The sequence below is a fragment of the Sinocyclocheilus anshuiensis genome, unplaced genomic scaffold (genome assembly GCF_001515605.1).
Source record: "Sinocyclocheilus anshuiensis isolate Anshui unplaced genomic scaffold, SAMN03320099.WGS_v1.1 scaffold407, whole genome shotgun sequence".
In the NCBI taxonomy this organism is placed as follows: domain Eukaryota; kingdom Metazoa; phylum Chordata; class Actinopteri; order Cypriniformes; family Cyprinidae; genus Sinocyclocheilus; species Sinocyclocheilus anshuiensis.
In genome coordinates this window covers 1,080,293-1,096,791 of record NW_015552593.1, presented here as the reverse complement: position 1 = coordinate 1,096,791, position 16,499 = coordinate 1,080,293, and the positions used below count along the sequence as shown (strand labels likewise).

The window sequence follows — 16,499 nt, the reverse complement described above, 5'->3', positions numbered from 1 at the left end:
GTAGAAAATATGGTTAACACCCGGTCATGCATGAAAAAAAATACCGTCATGTACCGTGAAACCGGTATCATTTTGAAAAATACCGTGATATAAATTTTTGGTCATACCGCACAGCACTAACGTAAACCCTCACAAGAATGAAAGAAGAAAACTCCCGCGGCGAATAGAATGGCTTACAGTTGATGAAAAGAGCTTCTAGATCGGAACAGCACATTTTCTTTAACACTGTTACGTCTGTACACCACCTTTCACTGATGTAAAAGCATGTCCCGCCACAAAAATCAGGGTTTCCACAAACACAAAGCTGCACTTTTTTTAGCATTAAATCAGCATATTAGAATGATTTCTGAAGGATCATGTTCATCTGGAAAAGTAGATTTTATACATTTCTCAGAACTCATTGGTACTATTGATTTTGACCAACTGGTGATTTTTAAAAAACAAAGCAAGCTTACTTCAATTACTACTGTTCAAAAGTTTGGGGTTGATACAATTTTTTAATGATTCTTATGCTCATAAAGGCAGCATTTATTTGATCAAAAATACAGTAAAAACAGTGATATTGTGAAATATTATTACAATTTAAAATAACAGATTCTATTTAAATATATTTCAATATATTTCATAAAAGTAATTTATTCCTGTGAAGGCAAAGCTGAATTTTCAGCATCATCACTCTTCAGTCTTCAGTGTCACATGATCCTTCAGAAATCATTTTAATATGCTGATCTGGTGCTCAAGAAAAACATTTTTTTTAATGTTGAAAACAGATGTACTGCATAATATTTTTTGTGGAAGGTGTCATACATTTTTTCAGGATTCTTCCTTGAATAAAAAGAATACTATGTAGTACAAATAAAAAACTCTGTAACATTATAACTGTTTTACTGTTACTTTAGATCAATTTAATTAGTTCTTAATAAATACAAGTTTTTTAAAAATGTAAAGGGGTCATATGATGCGATTTCAATTTTTCCTTTCTCTTCCGTAATTATGTCCCCACTGGATGCAACAAATGCCTCGTTTATAATGGGTTTTAATGTTTTTGTCTCGTCGCTCCGGTCGGACAGGGCATCACAGTATGGTAGGGGTGTAACATTTCCGTCACATGCTTGAGGTATTCAGCCAATCACAACGCACTGGATAGCTGGCCAATCACAGCACAACTCACTTTTCAGACTGATGAGCTTTGTAAAAATCGACACATTTCAGAAAGGCGGGGCATAGAGGAGAAACAATAATGTACAGTATGTGGAAATAAACTTAATATTATACACACTCTAAAGTTATCGTGCAGAAATCATGCAGGAATAGTTGCCATAATTGTTAAAAGACTTGAATTAAATTAATTAAATTTCAGACTTTATTTTCAGATTTAATTTCAGACTAAACTATTAGTCAAAAAACGTCTGCAAACAGTTTGTTCGAAAACAGCAGGGAAACATGCAGGTCTTTTGACCTCTTATTACTGATTTAACTTCCATCTTGGGCTAATTCAGGAAAAAGAGCCCACTGTTCTTGTACCTGTGAGAGTGTGTGTTTATTCTGCTCAGGGAGGGCACTTGTGTCCATCTCCTCTGGCCTCTCATCACTGGAGCCTGTAGAAAGATGCAATAGAGAAAACAATGGATAAAGTCCAGTTCAAGCCAACAGAATCAGTCAAGCATTAGCCAACATCATATTTTCTGAGAGGCAAAACGTTCAATAATGCAGAAATGAAAATTAACACTTGTTTTGTATTAGAACATAGTCACATCCCAACAACATTTACCATTTCCTATAGTTCATGTGAAACTTAAAAAAAAAAAATTCCATACATTTGTGACTTCTTATTCACTTCAAAATTGCCAGACCATCATTTTAATCAGAGTGCTACAAACCCAAGAAAAGTATTGCTTTTACTTCTATAACTGCATTAGTTACTCTACAATACTGTACATACTGTAAATTCAAGGTCTACATGGCTTTTTAACATTTGGAGGGTCCAGCTGTGCAAAGATTATAATTTCACATCATCTTTGCTACAGACAAGCCAACCAAATCCAGGGCAAAATTAGTTATCAGCAAGAAGAAAAAAACGCACTCACTCATTAGTCAACAAACATGGGACCTAAAGCCCTGCAGGACTGCAATTCAACTGTCAGCTAGCCTAAAGTTTCCTTGCAATGGTAAAATTAGTCCTTGCAGTTATTTCTCCAAGCTACACGGCCTCACATAAACTACACAGCTCAAAACATTCCTCAAGAAAGCCATTTACACTGTGGCCTAGTAAAGCAATACTTTCTCTGAAGATCATCCAATGGCTGTGTTTTGGATTTTGCCATCAACTAATGTAAGCAGATGGATTTCAGACTAGTTTTTCAGTTTTTGTTTTCTTTTATGGGATTCCTCAGAATTCCGTGATAAGTTTTATTCCTGATTCAGCCCAGGGCTTTGATACATTACAATAAGCAAGCATCTGCAAAATGTCCAAAATATAAATTTATGTTTCACATAAACAGCACAGAATGCATTTGTTAACCAAACACTAACATACCTGGTTCAGAAAGAGATGTGGCTTTGAGTCTTTATAAGCTTGTTAACTGATTCCTTGTTACAGAGAAGGAAAGACACATTAGACGCTCCCTATCCTCAATCACTCCCATTAGCCATTACCACACTCTTAATATCCTGCATATAGAAAAGAGATGCACACAGCTTGCCTTCGGTTACAAATCACAGCCAAACTAACACCACAAATCTCAAACAAATGCAGATGTATGCTAGAAGCAGGCTGTAATCTGAGGTGTGATGCATTGGCTAGCACACTTCCCTTAAAGTGACTCATCTCGCACTTTGACAGCCAGTCCAAAAAAACTGATTTACCTTGGTAAGACACAAACCACGTGGCCCTCAGCTAGTCACATCTTCCTTGGATCATGCAAACTGTTCCATGCAAATAATCCCAACTGATACTGTTTTCACTGTTGTGAGTCAGTATGCGGAATCCATTTGATTAAAACAGCAGCTGAGAATCATGATTCATAGAACAAACAAATTAAATGCATGCAACAGCAGAAAAGACAAGGGGGGATTTTAAGGTGTTACAATGTTAACAAAGATGTTCATTTCAAAATGTGAACCAGGAATGAGGTTGAAAACTACTTGGACTACGTGACAAAACATCTCTGAACATTTTACTATGAATGCAACAGACAGGCAAATTGCAGTGTACAGCAACAACCCTGGAGAGGAAAAAAAAAAAACGATGTGCACTTTAGCATTTTATTGTGATGGATCTTGTTCTTATGCATATTTACATTTCTAACAACGTTAAGTACAGCCCAATATTAGACAGTACTTCAAGTAATGAAGAGTGCAACATTTCAACAAATACAATAACAATACACTCTCACACACACACACACACAAAACTCACAATTAAAAATAAAGCTAAAGGGGTTTTACAGCCTGATGCCATAGGAGAACCTTTTCAAGTTCCTCAAAGAATTTTCATTTTCTAGCTCTTTATAAAACCCTCCATGCAACTGTGCTTTGGAGGGGGAAAAAAACCAGTGTGCACAGATCATGCTCTAATGCATATTTACATATTTAATTGCAAACTTTGAATGGAGCTGAATATTAGACAACACAAACTAGCAGTACTTTATGTAATGAAGACTGCAACAAATACAAAAAAATTTAAACAAAAAAACATGGTGACAATGCACACATTCACACACACACACACACACACACACACACACACACTCACGCTCAAAATTAAAAATAAAGCGAAATGGGTTTACAGCCTGATTTCAAAGGGGAACCTTTTCAAGTTCCTCGAAGAATTTTCATTCCATAGCTCTTTAGAAAATCATTCATGCAACGGTGGTTTAAAGAGACCAGACAACAAAACCCTGGTCTGAAGAATCCAGTTTAAACTGGTAGCTGTGTTTTGGAACATAAAGAGGTTTCTATATGACTATTGGCTGGTCAACTAGCTACATGTTTCATAAACCATCTTGCCCAACTTAAGCAAGATGGTTTACCATCTTAGACTATATAAAAAGCAACAACCATGTTTAAAAAAAACAAAAAAAACAGCTACAAGCTTGTATTTTCAAGATTAAGAGCTTTTGTTACATTTCCAAAGAACATAGGGGTAACTAGAGAATCCTAAGTGGTTTTTGATAAGAAGGTTTGTTGCTTATTATTGTTAAGAAACACTGAAAAACCTTTGTTTATAATTGTAAAACGCATTGTTTGCCTTAGAGTTGAGGTAACCTTTAACCCCCAAACTGTGCTTTTAAATTACAATCCTACAGAAATTACTACAAAACAAATCATCACTAAATTAGGATGCATCTGAATTGGTTTGTCTAAAAAATGTTTATAAAAACACAATCATACAGGAAATGATCTGTTAAAATCAGATTTAGTGTCTCTGTGGTTCACAGGCATGTTGCATGTGATTTCTTAAGTATTTGAATTAGCTTTCAATAATAAACTAAAACGGTTTAAACAAAAAGCCTGTAATGAGTGTATACATTACATTTCTTTGTAAAACTTAATTAAATTCGTTTAGAATCTAGGAGACTTTAACAAACAACTTGACTTCATTATTCTTCGTAATATTTGTATATTTTACATTAAATGTGGATTTGACAGAAATTACAATCTACAAATAAAAACTATACGGGTGACAACCGCCGTTACGTGTAGTTAAACAATATTTGCATAATTGACTTTTGTATAAACTGATTTATCAAATGATTTATTTGATATAAAACTGAATGGTGTAATAAAACTTTATATCACGGTCACTAACGCGCTTTAAGGCGAGATAAGCGGATCGTATCGTGTCGTGTTTTACGGCTCTGATTCATGGAAAACTAACTTTATAACTCGGACAGACAGAAACAAAGTTTCCATGCAGAGAAACTCACCGCTGAGCCCCAGTAACCGGCAGAAATCCAAACTGAACTTCATTAGTCCAACCATTCAGCATTATTGCCCTCAATACCGCAACAGGAACGTAGACACGACAGAACACACGTCAAATCAACAAATGAATCGTCATATTTAAACTTGTGGCAATAGATGTGTGGTGTTTCTCTTCCTGGGCGTCGAGCGAAGCGCCAGGCGGGTGTGTTGAACTGAACTCAAGCGCCTCCCAGAACGAGCGTCTTAAAGGGCCGCGGGGGCCATAGTGTTCTGGAGCCACACTTCTCACTATGGCATTTTTTTTCTACTATGGCAAAACACATTTGATGTCAACCTCAGGCCATCCAAGATGCAGATGAGTTTGTTCATCTGAACAGATTTGGACAAATTTGTCATTACATCACTTTTAATTCCATTTAATTGTTTTAATATTGCTTACTCCAGTGAAAAAGTCATCTAGTCTGAAACAGGAGAGAAATATTATGCAGATCAAGCACCATTTAGAACGGAAAACAGTACAAAACAGTTCTAGAGCATGGACACTGGAGGTGTTATTATTAGTTTTGGACTTTAAAGTTACAAACAGTTTAAAGTTAAAATGCCTTAATGATAGATGTTTCCTATATACACACAGCTTTTCTCTTCACAAGACATTAACTGATGGAATGGATTACTTGTGGATTATTGTGAGGTTTTTATCAGCTGTCTGGACTCTCATTCTGACGGCACCCATTCACTGCAGAGGATCCATTGGTGAGCAAGTGATTTAATGTTACATTTCTCCAAATCTATTCTGATGAAAGAACAAACTCACCTACATCTTGGATGGCCTGGCAGTTAGTACATTTTCAGCAAATTCTCATTTTTTGGGTGAACTATTACTTTAAGTTGCATCTTAATCCAGTTACAATAAATAAAATCTATTTCGCATTTTTGTTTATATTTACTGTATTAAGGTCCTAGATCATGTAATTATGACAACTCACAGCTTTCAAATTTGTTCTTGAAGTTTTTGTCTACTTTTTTCGGAAAGACGTTTCGACAGCTGAACAATCACTATGTTGTTATACAACAGCTGAATCCACTGAACACTCTGTACTTCAGTCCCTCACAACTCATTTTCATTCCTGTCAAAAAGCAAATATAGTGCTACACTGACTAAGGTATATTTATTATAACTATTTTTATATTTATTAACATTTCACTGAAAAATACATGGAACATTTTAGAACATGAACATTTTGGGAGTGTTCAAAATACAAAATAACCACATACAATGTTAACAACACTTCTTATTTGTCTTCATCTCTCTTTTCATTAAAACATCCCATTGGAAAATGATATTCCCCACTGAAGGCCAAGATCACAGTCGCTTGAAATCTGCTAGAACTTTGAGAGCTGAATTCCAGCCAGCTGCACCCATAACACCTCCACCTGAATGAGAAAAACTTACATAAATGCTGGAAAACACAGGGGAGGTCATGCACATCAAGTTCAACATTTACCTGACCTGGTTTTATGAAACATGATATCACACAGATGACATTTCTAATCCCAATACGCACTCTTTTAGCTTTTATTTATACAGGCACAGACCTGGATGGCTGCCACTGCCACATAAGTACAGTCTTTTGACTGGTGTGCGGTAGTCTGCGACAGAGGGCAAAGGTCTCGCCAGGTAAAGCTGATCCAAAGACATTGAGCCATGAAATATATTCTGTGGCATAAAAAAATACATGTAATGAATGTTTGGAATGGTATGATGTGCAAATTAACTTCCAAATGAGAGATTAAAGGGATAGTTCACCCAAAAATGTAAATTTGATGTTTATCTGCTTACCCCCAGGGCATCCAAGATGTAGGTGACTTTGTTTCTTCAGTAGAACACAAACAAAGATTTTTAACTCAAACCGTTGCAGTCTGTCAGTCTTATAATGGAAGTGAATGGGAATCACGGCTTTGAGAGTAAAAAAAAACATACACAAACAAAACCAAATTAAACCCTGCGGCTCGTGACGATACATTGATGTGTAAAGACACTAAACGATCGGTCTGTGCAAGAAACTGAACAGTATTTATAGCGTTTTTTACCTCTGATGCATTGCAATGTCTGAACTGTCCTGAGCGTGTCCTCGACAGCTGGTGCGTGATGCGTCGTCTTCTTGCTTTACGGCGGATCGCAGACTTATAAGTGCATTACCGCCACCTATCTCTCAAATGGACCATTGACACTCTTATCTACAATCTCAATTAGGAGTGTCAATGGTCCAAGAAGACGCGTCACGCGCCGGCTGTCGAGGACGCGCTCAGGACACCTTTTTGACTCTCAAAGTCGTGATTCCCATTCACTTCCATTATAAGACTGACAGACTGCAACGGTTTGAGTTAACAATCTTCGTTTGTGTTCTACTGAAGAAACAAAGTCACCTACATCTTGGATGCCCTGGGGGTAACCAGATAAACATCAAAATTTTATTTTTGGGTGAACTATCCCTTTAAGAGACAAAATCATTCTGTATGGCTGTGAAAATTACTAACAAAAAGTTATGAATTTAGAAAAAGTCCATGTTTATTAAATTCAAATATTCATACCCCTCCAGTGAGACCAAAGACTCTCTCCAGATCAGCAGGGGTTAAAATGTCTTTGCCAACTATAGACTTTTTAAATCCAGGTGCGTAACGCTCAACCCAGTCGAATGCTGTGAAACAGGAAACAAAGGACCAATTACAACAAAGGTCTTATTACTTTGAGGCATGTGATATCACTGCGGAAGCACAAACGGTGTCTCTTTGTTTAAAAGCAGCGATTTCATGACATTCCCGTCTATCAGAGTGTACATTTTTGAATGATAATGGTGAAGGAAGGGTCTGGCTCATCTAATGTTTTGAAATATTATTGCAATGATTTATCCTTCAGAAATCATTCTAATATGCTGATTTGGTGCTCAATTATTATTGGTGTTCAAATATTATGAATGGTTTTTATCATTATTAATGTTGAAAACATTGTTAATATTTTTGTGGAAACCGTGAAACGTTTTTTTCAGAATTATTTGATGAATAGGATTATTTGAAAGTATGTATTTGAAATAGAAATCATTTTTGAAGGATCATGTGACACTGAAAACTGAAAATTTAGCTTTGCCATCAGTGGAATAAATTGCAATTTAAAATGCAATTTTTAAATTTTATGTTCAAATGTATAACAGTTACTTGTCATAGGATTTCACAGTATTACGGCTTTTTTATATTATTGATTAAATAAATTAAGCCTTTGTGAGCATAAGAGACTTCTTTCAAAAACATTAAAAAAGAACTCAACAAACCTGTTTGTATTACACTTTGAAAGACCTCCGAGACCTTTTACAAACACAAGGCTTATAATGCCTGTGCGCACAAACGGCACAAAAAAAAAAAATGCAAATAGTGGGCATTAGGTACCTGTGTCAGCAAATCTCTCCCTGTCCTGGTCAGTCCAAGCGCGGCGACCCTCCAGCAAATATGGCGTAAACTGGATGAAAAGAGACACCACATGACAGCCGGGGGGCGCTAGAGTTGGATCCAGCACTGAGGGAATGGTCATTTCTATCATAGGCCTACACAAAAACACCAGAAGATGAATCGGGATATCATGTAAATCGCTGTGGTTCGGTGCATTGAATGGAAAACCATCACCACCCTGTCCACGAGCAACAGATGTGTTGTCTGTGAAACTTGGTCATGACTTGCAAATTCAGATGTCCCATGCCTTCATGTGTGTAATGTGCAAATATTAGTTGCTCCATTATAAGCACCACTGCATGTTTTGCCAACCTGGAGGATGGGCGTCCCTGCTGGCCCTCCCTGTAGGCCTCCTCCAGCACCTCCACACTCTCACAGTTCAGGTGGATTGAACACTGATGATGTGGACCTGGTTTTCCATCCGCACTATTTGGAGCAGCCAAGAAATTAGGCAGCTTGTCTACAGCCACTGTTCATTTGCAAAGGACAGAGATTACAGAATATTCCAATCAACAATTATACAGGAAAAAGACAAACTGTACTCCATTAAATTACAGTTCTTGCAAGGCAGCAGCCTAGCTAACAAAAGTACGTTCCAAGAATGTTTCGCTAATGTTACCATTAGGTTATGAAAACGTTATTTCTTTGAACGTTCAAAATGTCCAGTTTTTTAAATGTTTTAAAAAGTCTTGGTTATGCGAGTGTTCAAGGAACCTTTTCATTTTATCATTTCGCAAACATTATTGGGTCGCTACAGTTTTGAAAGTTCTCTCAATGTTCTGATAAGTAGTAAAACATCAGCTGAATGTCCGAATAAAATGTTCCATGAACAATGTATAAATAACATTTTTGTGCTAATGTTATGAGAACATCAGATAACTTTGAACAAACTCTCTATTAACATTACTGAAAGAACTCAGTGCATAACTTTGTATGAATCTTCCAAGAACGTAGCCAAAGCCAAACGTTCTCTTGTTAGCTGGGACTGTTTATATTCCTCAAAAATTCTGCTTATGGATTTGTTCGACAATTCAAACTTCAAATTGCAAAGAATTATTTTCTTACTGATTACTTTTGTCAAGTTTTGCAGTGCAGCAGCTACAACTACTTTAGACCAAAATGCTTTTTTATTAATTATTTTAAATTATTTAAATAATTATTTTATATTCAACAAATTTAAATTATTATTAATTATTTCATTTGTAATAATTTCTAATATTTACATTTTTCAATTACTGACTGAATCCAAAATAAATGAGAGTGATGTCATCATAACATTTTCCTTGATGTTCCTATTGGCATAATGAATTATCTTTGGTCTTGTCTTGCTTGCTTAGTGTCAAGACAACAATAGAGGTTCCTTACCCAGAACCAAAGCCTGAAATATGAACACTCTTCTTTTGCTGCCTTGCAAGCACTGTTTTTTTTTTGTTTTTTTTTTTCTTGAAATGCATATTTAGTTTGATGAAATGAAGCGTTAAATTCTCTGTAATCTTACCATTTATCTTGGTAACAGGAGAGGTGTAGTCAATCTGATCTACAGACTTGATGAATGCCTCTGGCAGGGCATCCTTTACCGGGACAACCACAGACATCAATTATTCAGACTTGTCATTAACATTTAAGTAAAATGGTTGTTCATTTTTCCACATTACTATTATTATTTTTTCCACTGGACTAATAAAAATAAGTTCAATGGGATTCTTAATGTTTTGTCTGTATATATAGATATTTAATCCTACTCTAACTCAAATGTGGACAGTGTTGCCGGTCAAAGAATAGGGTCACTCCTTGAGTAAACACAGATAAAGTGACTCTAGCTCAAGGCCACAACAAAGTGTTGACAGAGTAGGATGACATTAACTGTGAATGAACTATGAATCACTTTTAAACATCTAAAAATGAGCAGAACTGACACTGTCTTCAGGTCTGTACCTGTGGTGTGAGCTGTTTGAAGGTGATGTAGGGAGTGGCGTTGGACAGAACCACTTTACTGTGGACTTCAGTTCCATCTGTCAGCACAACGCCCTTGGCAGAACCATCCTGACCAATAAGGACCTGTTCAACGTCCTACAGGCCCCCAGGAAAGTCACAGATTAATATCCGTAAGACAGCCAGTTCTTTTGAATAAATGTGCCATGCACAGAAACAACGGTTACACCTACTTCCTGAATACTAACCCTGTTTGTGAAAATATCTGCTCCGAGAGAGCGGGCGGAGTGGGCGATCGATTGAGACACTCCACCCATTCCTCCCTCCACGTAACCCCAGGCACCTTTCTCTTTCTCCAGCTCACCCATGACATGGTGCAGCAGGACGTATCTACAAGATTGAGCATACAGTCTCCACAATAACATACAGTGTCCACAACAACAATCACAACCTATTCTGAATCTGTTTGAACACATAAACGTCAAACTATCCTCACCCACTTCCAGGATTATTTGGGCTTGTGTTTGCACCAATCACAGAGTCTGTGGCTAACGTGGCTCTCAACGGCTCTGATTCAAACCAGCGATTGAGCACCTACAAAAAAAATAAAAAATGAAAAATTTCAACCAAAATGAAAAAAATGGATGAATTAAATTAATTAAAAATGAAATTTCAACCAAAAAAAGCTTCTAATGCCAAATTCGGGTCATGAATCACATCCTCAAACTCACAAATAGTTAGCCTAATTTCTTAGGCAATGCTCATAAAGCCAAAAATGAATTATTCATATTTAGAAGTGTATTTTATCCATTTTCGGATAAAACTTTAAATACATAAATAGTATTGGTAAAAATTTTGCAATAATTAAGATTTTTTTAAAGACATCTCTTGTGCTCACCTAGGCTGCATTTATTTGATCAAAAATACAGTAAAAACAATAATATTGTGAAACATTATTATGATTTAAAATAACTGTTTTATATTTTAAAATGTAATTTATTCCTGGGATAAAAGATGACTTTTCAGCAGCTATTTCAGTCTTAGTGAGCATAAGAGATTTCATTCAAAAACATTTAAACAAATCTAAATTATTCCAAACTTTTAACCACCAGTGTAGATACAGGCAACAATAAAGTTGCCATTCTACAGTGGCAGATGTGTTTTAACTTGAGCACAATTTTAAAAAAAAATCAGAGGAAAATACCATTATCTGGATACTGATAATCTGTACATTTACATTGCAAATTATTGACAATGTTTGACCCCTAGGGGGCAGAGTCTCAAACTTTTATGGAGACCCTCAGGCCTATATTAGTTTGACTTATTTTTGTTGTTTTTTTTGTCAAATTTGATCTGAAATTATCAAGAATTGTTTTTGGATTGACCTTCATGGGGTCTGCTAGTTATTCAGTCAAATATATTCAAAAATGTGTATCTTAACCCACCTTCATAACTGGAGCTGTAACAAGTTCATAGAAATCTGGTATATTCTTTTCCAACTTCAACCCTATTACCATGGAAGAACATGGATTTTTCTTTAATTTATAAGTTTTATAAGCACTTGTCTCATAAGACTCTCTGGCTTAAGTGAGCAACAGCAGAACAATTGAGGAAAATCTGGTTTATCGTGTGTTATATAATCATGAAGCATCATTACCAGACTTCACCAAAGGTTTCAAGCTGCTGAGGGCAGAAATTTTCTTTCTCAAAGAGCCCTGAGTCAGTCCTGGAATGTCAACAGGTGGAGCATCTAAAAGAGGGTGGATGGCACAGGCCAGTCTTTCCAAATAGGATAAAAAATCAGGATAAACCTATAGTGATAGGACAGAAAAAAAAACATTAAATCATATGAATTATGTATATTTAGTTCATTATTTGACATAGAAGGGTGTGTAGGCAGTTTTCACAGCATTTTGTTTTTAGTGTCACATGCAACTTCATGAAAGTGCTCTTGCAAAAATCTAATTCCTTTTGTCAGTGACATTGAACCTTGGCATCTTTCTCTGAGAATTTGCCAATCTCTTGCTGGGTCTTTGCCAGGTCAGCTCCAAGCGTTAAAGACGGCGGTGGTCGCCCTCTTACACCATCCTCCAACATGGGGGTAAATGAATAGGGGTCCCTCATGTACACCTTGAGACCATGTTTCTACACAGAAAGACACACTGTGGAGAACTGTGGAGTCATTTTTAGCTTGAAAGGAAAAAAGTAATTCATCATCTTCCACTTGCTTCTTCTCCTTGTGAAAAAGAAGTGTGCTTCTTGTACTGAAAGTGAAATTGTAGTGTCCTTCAAATCTTAAAAGTATATACAAAAAATGATACTTTCAGATAATGAAATAAAACTAAAACTCTCTTGAAGAGAGTACACTTTTATGACTATGTTTCTTAACACTTTTGGAAAGTATGTAATAATGTCAGATTAAAAGCATTACTTTAAAGTACATTTTAAATCACTGTTTTAATAATCTTCTGTCATGCTTTATATTGAAGTATATTATATAGAAATTGCCATAAATGCTTGTCAGAACACTTGGAAATATTAAAATATTTCAAAGACAACAGAAGTAATTATGAAATTACACTGCCATCCAAAAGTTTGGGATCAGTAAGATTTTTATTGTCTCTTCTGCTCATCAAGGCTGCATTTATCTGATCAATACAAGATCAATACATCAATACAATACAAGCCTACTTACTATCACGTTTTATCAGTTTAACAATAAAGTAAAACAAAGCTGAATAAAGTCTTAAAAAAGAGAAAAAATCTGACCCCAAACTTTTGAATGGTAGCGCATATTGTTACAAAACATTTCTATTAATATTTTTTTTAAACAATTCTGAATGGTAGTGTACATATAAATATGTACTTAAGTCCTACTTATGTATAAAAAAAACATTTATTATTACATTTAAACGATTATACATAATTATCACAAAAAAAAAAAAACATGCAATTAAAAAGTATAAAGTGTGCTTCTTTTTCACAAGGTTTGTCAGGTCCGCCTGAGGCACAACACCATTGAGAGATAGTTAAAGGGGAGCCGATCAGTTTTAAACAAGAAAGAAAGAGGATCGGGAATGTAACATCAATATGAACATCACCTTAAGCTCCAGGTCCTGGTAGATGTGTGGGCGCAGTAAACTGAGCAGATAGGAGGCCCTGGAAAAGTGGAACCCTGAAATAAACAGCCAAAGTCATGCAAACTACACTGATTCACAGCTGAATTGTAATATATCTTCAGGGTCAATCAGAAACCTTGACTTAAAATGCTTAGACTACGTACTATATCCGTTCTGAATTTCTAATTATTGATAATAACTGAGTGCTTGAGAAACTGATCTTCGGCCAGTCTGTAGGGGATTTAGGTAAGCATGGTCTGGGTGATAAACCTGAATTGCACCTGGAATAATCTCTTCAGATACGGCTGCTCCTCCAAGTACATGTCTGCGTTCCAGGACTGCTGTTTTCAGGCCTCCCTTCTGCAGATATGCTGACTGGGTAAATCACAACAGATGGTTTCAGACAGAAGAAACTGTTGTGCAACTGGTGTAGTCAGATGCATGAGATACATCAGATTTGGTGTGTACTTACAGCAATAAGGCCATTGTGACCTACAAAGAAAGAAAAGGATTGTAGGTTTGTTCAAAGGAGTCTAAATTCTACAATCATTTACTAGATGTTGAATAATAGCTGATGATGAATATCTCTTGAAACTTGGAGGTTATGAAACAAAGTATGACTGCGGTTCAAAGTATGCAGGAGTTTGCAACAACATATTTAGATATGATAAAAAGTAGAACACTCTGCATGTTTTTACAGTACTACACAAACTTTTACTCCTGCAGGGGAAGCATAGAAGCTCAGCAAAGTGAATTCCCTATGGAGCCGCATTAAATCTTTGGACGTTTTTTACCTCATTGGGACATTTGTAAACAGAAAATCATACTCGTTTAACACTATTAATTCCAATTATTAGCATCTGGTTCACAAATATACATTTTCTCCAGTTTCGATGAAATTATTTTAGCGAAAACAATCCTCACAACGACGCAAACACGACTCTTGACTGGTCCCTCCTGCCCAGCGTTGAGAAAAGTAACAGGCGTCAGGTGACCACGTTGTCTGCGCGCTGCTTTAAAAGTGGTCTCAATAATAATTTCTAGCTATACAACGACACTGATCAATTGTAGTTAAAAAATAAAGTTAAAATACACACTCAAGAGGTCACGTAAAATAATTATCATTTTCATAATCGAAGAAAAGCCCCGCCCAGCCATGTTACATTTTTGTTCTGTTTCTTTAGGCCGTGCATGTATGCATTTCTGTAGCCTACCTGCACCGATAATAACCGCGTCATATTGAGGTTTGAGGGCAGTGCTGCTGTGGCTGCCGCGCCGTGTCGCTGATATAACCCCTCTGTGCCATAAACCTGCCCTGACAGCCGCAGCCATGACGAGTCCTGACAGCCCTCAACCCCAAAGCTCAAACTCCACAGCTTCGCCCCTTCTACACAGTAAACTGGCCTGGGGGGAAACAACAAGTACAAGGTAGCCTACTTTTCTCTCCTTGGAACACTCCTCCTCCACATGCAAAAAAAAAAAAGTATTCCAGGAACCTGGGGTCCTCACAGGAATGCTAGGGGGTCAATGGAAAGGTTTAGAGAAAAAACGGGTAAAAATAAATAAATAATACATTAAACTAACTCAAATAAATATTTAAAAAAGGATTCAAATAATAAATCAAACAGTACAGTAATATATTGAGTACAAAAAAGACATAATAATGTAAAGTAATAGAAACTCGTTTTTTCCAAATAGTATTTTACACATATGTATAATATTAATCTGTAACAGTATAAATGGCTGCAATATAACAAAGAGTGAAAAATTTAAGGGGGTCTGAATACTTTCCGTACCCACTGTATACTAGATGATGCTATAATGTAGCTTAGGTGAAAGTCATTAGAATTAGAACAAAACATGCCATATTTTGGACATTATTTGTCTTTTGAACCAGAACTGGCGTTTACATTCACAGCAGCCAGTACAATCTTTGGTATGACACCACTAATGTAAAAATACTTTAAAATAGACATACCCATAATATTTTTAAGCAAAATCAAACTTTTCTTTGCACTGATTCTGCCGGAAAGCATTTCTTTTGTTGGTTTTATTGCTGTTTTCCAGTGACTCGGTTCAGTCAGTATTCATCGGCCTAAAACAATGTGCAGAATAGAGACCCACTCTAAAAAAAGATGGTTCTTTACATGCAGTAATGGTTTTATTTAGAACCATCGCATTCTGAAGAACCCTTTTATGCTGAAATGGTTCTTTGTGTTAGAGTTTAGGATTAATGGTTTTATTTAGAACCATAGCATTCTGAAGAACCCTTTTATGCTGAAATGGTTCTTTGTGTTAGGGTTTAGGATTATTTGTTCCCGCCCTTTTGTTCAAATCTGTAACTGTCAAAGCACCTCATTACTGATTTTATGGAGCTCAGTGATCCAACTACAGACTGTCAGAAGAACCCTTTCATGCTGAAATGGTTCTTTGTGTTAGAGTTTAGGGTTCTTTATTCCCGCCCTTTTGTTTTTCAAATCTGTAACTGATAAAGCACCTCATTAATGATTTTATGGAGCTCAGTGATCCAACTACAGACTGTCAACACACTCTCAACAGGTAAATGATTTCATTCTTAATTTGAAATACAAATTCAACTTTAAAATTGTAACTGGTTTCCAAACAAACATGTTCTTATCTCTTTTTTTAGTTTTTGGTCACATAAGTGTGTGCAGCTCTGCTAAGCTGTGCATAAACATAATTGTTTTTACATAAACACACTGTAACTCTAAACTCAATTGTGTATTTCAGATGTATCACATCCCACAACCTCATCATCTGCAGAGAAAAATCGCTACTTAATCACACCAAAATGATGGACTTAACAGCATCATATTGATTGGATTGTGATTGTTTCACTGAAACTTGGTCTTCATCACATCTATTTTTTGTTCTTATTTTGTGTTTTATTGATTTATTCATGTTCAATGTCAATTGTCATTTATTAATGTATTCAGCTAATAACTGTTGTTAAGAGCATTGACAATTTTTCATGTCAATAAAAACATACTTAATTCACAC

At 36.0% G+C, this 16,499-nt stretch overlaps 2 protein-coding genes across 4 annotated transcripts in view; both read right to left on the bottom strand.

Annotated features, from left to right (window-relative positions):
* The window catches only part of LOC107665557 (uncharacterized), a 15,928-nt gene extending 10,658 nt beyond the window's left edge, over window positions 1–5,270 (bottom strand). Inside the window, exons 1-2 of the mRNA XM_016456479.1 lie at window positions 4,929–5,270; window positions 1,525–1,598 (exon numbers count right to left, since the gene is read on the bottom strand). Coding sequence (XP_016311965.1) covers window positions 1,525–1,598; window positions 4,929–4,983 — 129 coding nt within the window. The 5' untranslated portion in view covers window positions 4,984–5,270. The remainder of the gene's footprint in view (window positions 1–1,524; window positions 1,599–4,928) is intronic.
* A 598-nt stretch (window positions 5,271–5,868) lies between these two features.
* LOC107665597 (pyridine nucleotide-disulfide oxidoreductase domain-containing protein 2-like) lies at window positions 5,869–14,907 on the bottom strand. Of its 3 annotated transcripts, XM_016456529.1 has the most exons (16): window positions 14,693–14,907; window positions 13,951–13,970; window positions 13,760–13,853; window positions 13,461–13,534; window positions 12,349–12,504; window positions 12,017–12,170; window positions 11,805–11,866; window positions 10,856–10,953; window positions 10,608–10,749; window positions 10,363–10,497; window positions 9,926–9,998; window positions 8,740–8,896; window positions 8,368–8,522; window positions 7,519–7,625; window positions 6,523–6,643; window positions 5,870–6,360 (listed from the first exon to the last, which is right to left on the bottom strand). In XM_016456529.1, exons 1-16 carry the CDS (start codon window positions 14,808–14,810, stop codon window positions 6,290–6,292), a joined length of 1,737 nt encoding a protein of 578 aa, XP_016312015.1. In that variant the 5' UTR covers window positions 14,811–14,907; the 3' UTR covers window positions 5,870–6,289. The 3 variants fall into 3 exon arrangements, with proteins under 3 accessions (XP_016312017.1, XP_016312015.1, XP_016312016.1); XM_016456530.1 differs by lacking the exon at window positions 12,349–12,504; XM_016456531.1 differs by lacking the exons at window positions 13,760–13,853; window positions 13,951–13,970; window positions 14,693–14,907 and having other exon boundaries at window positions 5,869–6,360; window positions 12,349–12,521; window positions 13,461–13,518.
* Window positions 14,908–16,499: the final 1,592 nt, after the last annotated feature.